At 28.7% G+C, this 1,262-nt stretch overlaps 1 protein-coding gene across 1 annotated transcript; it reads left to right on the top strand.

Annotated features, from left to right (window-relative positions):
* Positions 1-329: 329 nt before the first annotated feature.
* On the top strand, positions 330-1,146 carry LOC108766350 (uncharacterized). The gene is made up of 3 exons (XM_018515597.1): positions 330-499; positions 581-943; positions 1,018-1,146. Exons 1-3 carry the CDS (start codon positions 390-392, stop codon positions 1,025-1,027), a joined length of 483 nt encoding a protein of 160 aa, XP_018371099.1. The 5' UTR covers positions 330-389; the 3' UTR covers positions 1,028-1,146.
* Positions 1,147-1,262: the final 116 nt, after the last annotated feature.

The following is a 1,262-nucleotide window of genomic DNA, read 5'->3' on the forward strand; positions in this document are numbered from 1 at the left end:
ATGTCGTAATTACTAGGCAGTCACTAGACAGATTTAGGGCCTCTTTCACCAACCTCCGATTAAGCTAATCGACGATTACGGTAGTTCCAACGTAATCAAACGAATCGGTCGTTTCGATTGTAACAGAGCACCTTAACCTAATATTTCTGTCGTGTTATTTTAGGCAAAGTGTAAATGGAAATTATTAAAAAGTCGATTTAAATAAAATTTTTAAGATATATATTCAACGTGAGAAAATTACATTACGTATTGATGTAAAAATAGTGCTTCATGTAAAAATGGACGAAGTTATTAATTTTTTACTTTTTAATGAATATAATGATATAAACTTAAATAATGTTGAAAGAAATGAAAGAAGGCCACGTATAATCAGACCAAGAATTAATTATATGGAAATATTTGATGAAATAGATTTCCGAAAAAGGTTTAGAATATCTAAAAATAATTTTATGACGGTATTAGAAAGAATTGAAGATGAAATTCGTCATAAATCTGATCGGTACGTATGAATTATATACTGAGAGTATAGATATAAATACATTTTTATATTAGCAATATTTTATAGTAATAATGTTTTCAGTATGGGACAGTGGGGAGTTTTGAAGCATGGGGAGTTGCGAAGCATCTCATTACACTATCCAATAACTCCACCAGAACACCTTTACAATGAGGCTCAAATTAGAACTCGCTCAATAGTTGAACGATTTTTTGGAATTTGGAAAGAGAGATTTGCAGTTTTATCAATTGGAATGCGTTTTCAAACAATTGAAAAAGTACTTCCCATTATTATGGCGACAGCTGTATTACATAATATTGTCCAACAGAATATTCAACAAGATCGAATTGATCCCCATGCATACAATAATACTGTTGCAGTAATGCAAAATATAGATAATAGGAATGTCCATGATAAACGACGAGTAATTGTGGAATATTTTGGAAGGTAATGTTAATATAGAAACGAATCGTAAAAAATATATGTCAACAATATTAAAGAATTTATTTTAAAAATTACAGATTGATTTGAACACTATTATTAACATCGGAATCAAAAGGCTTGAGCAATCCATATGTTGCATCTATTATTTATTTGGCACGTTCATGAAAAGCATTGTTTTTGTTATTTCTCTGCCGACAAATGTAATAAAACCCTCAATAATTAGTTTCTTTATTATGTTATTGATAAAATAATTATGATTATTTGAAATATATAATTAAAAATATTTGAATGTAATATTATGGTGATATACATTCTATTTCAC

Source organism: Trachymyrmex cornetzi, unplaced genomic scaffold (genome assembly GCF_001594075.2).
Source record: "Trachymyrmex cornetzi isolate Tcor2-1 unplaced genomic scaffold, Tcor1.1 scaffold118, whole genome shotgun sequence".
Classification (NCBI taxonomy): Eukaryota; Metazoa; Arthropoda; class Insecta; order Hymenoptera; family Formicidae; genus Trachymyrmex; species Trachymyrmex cornetzi.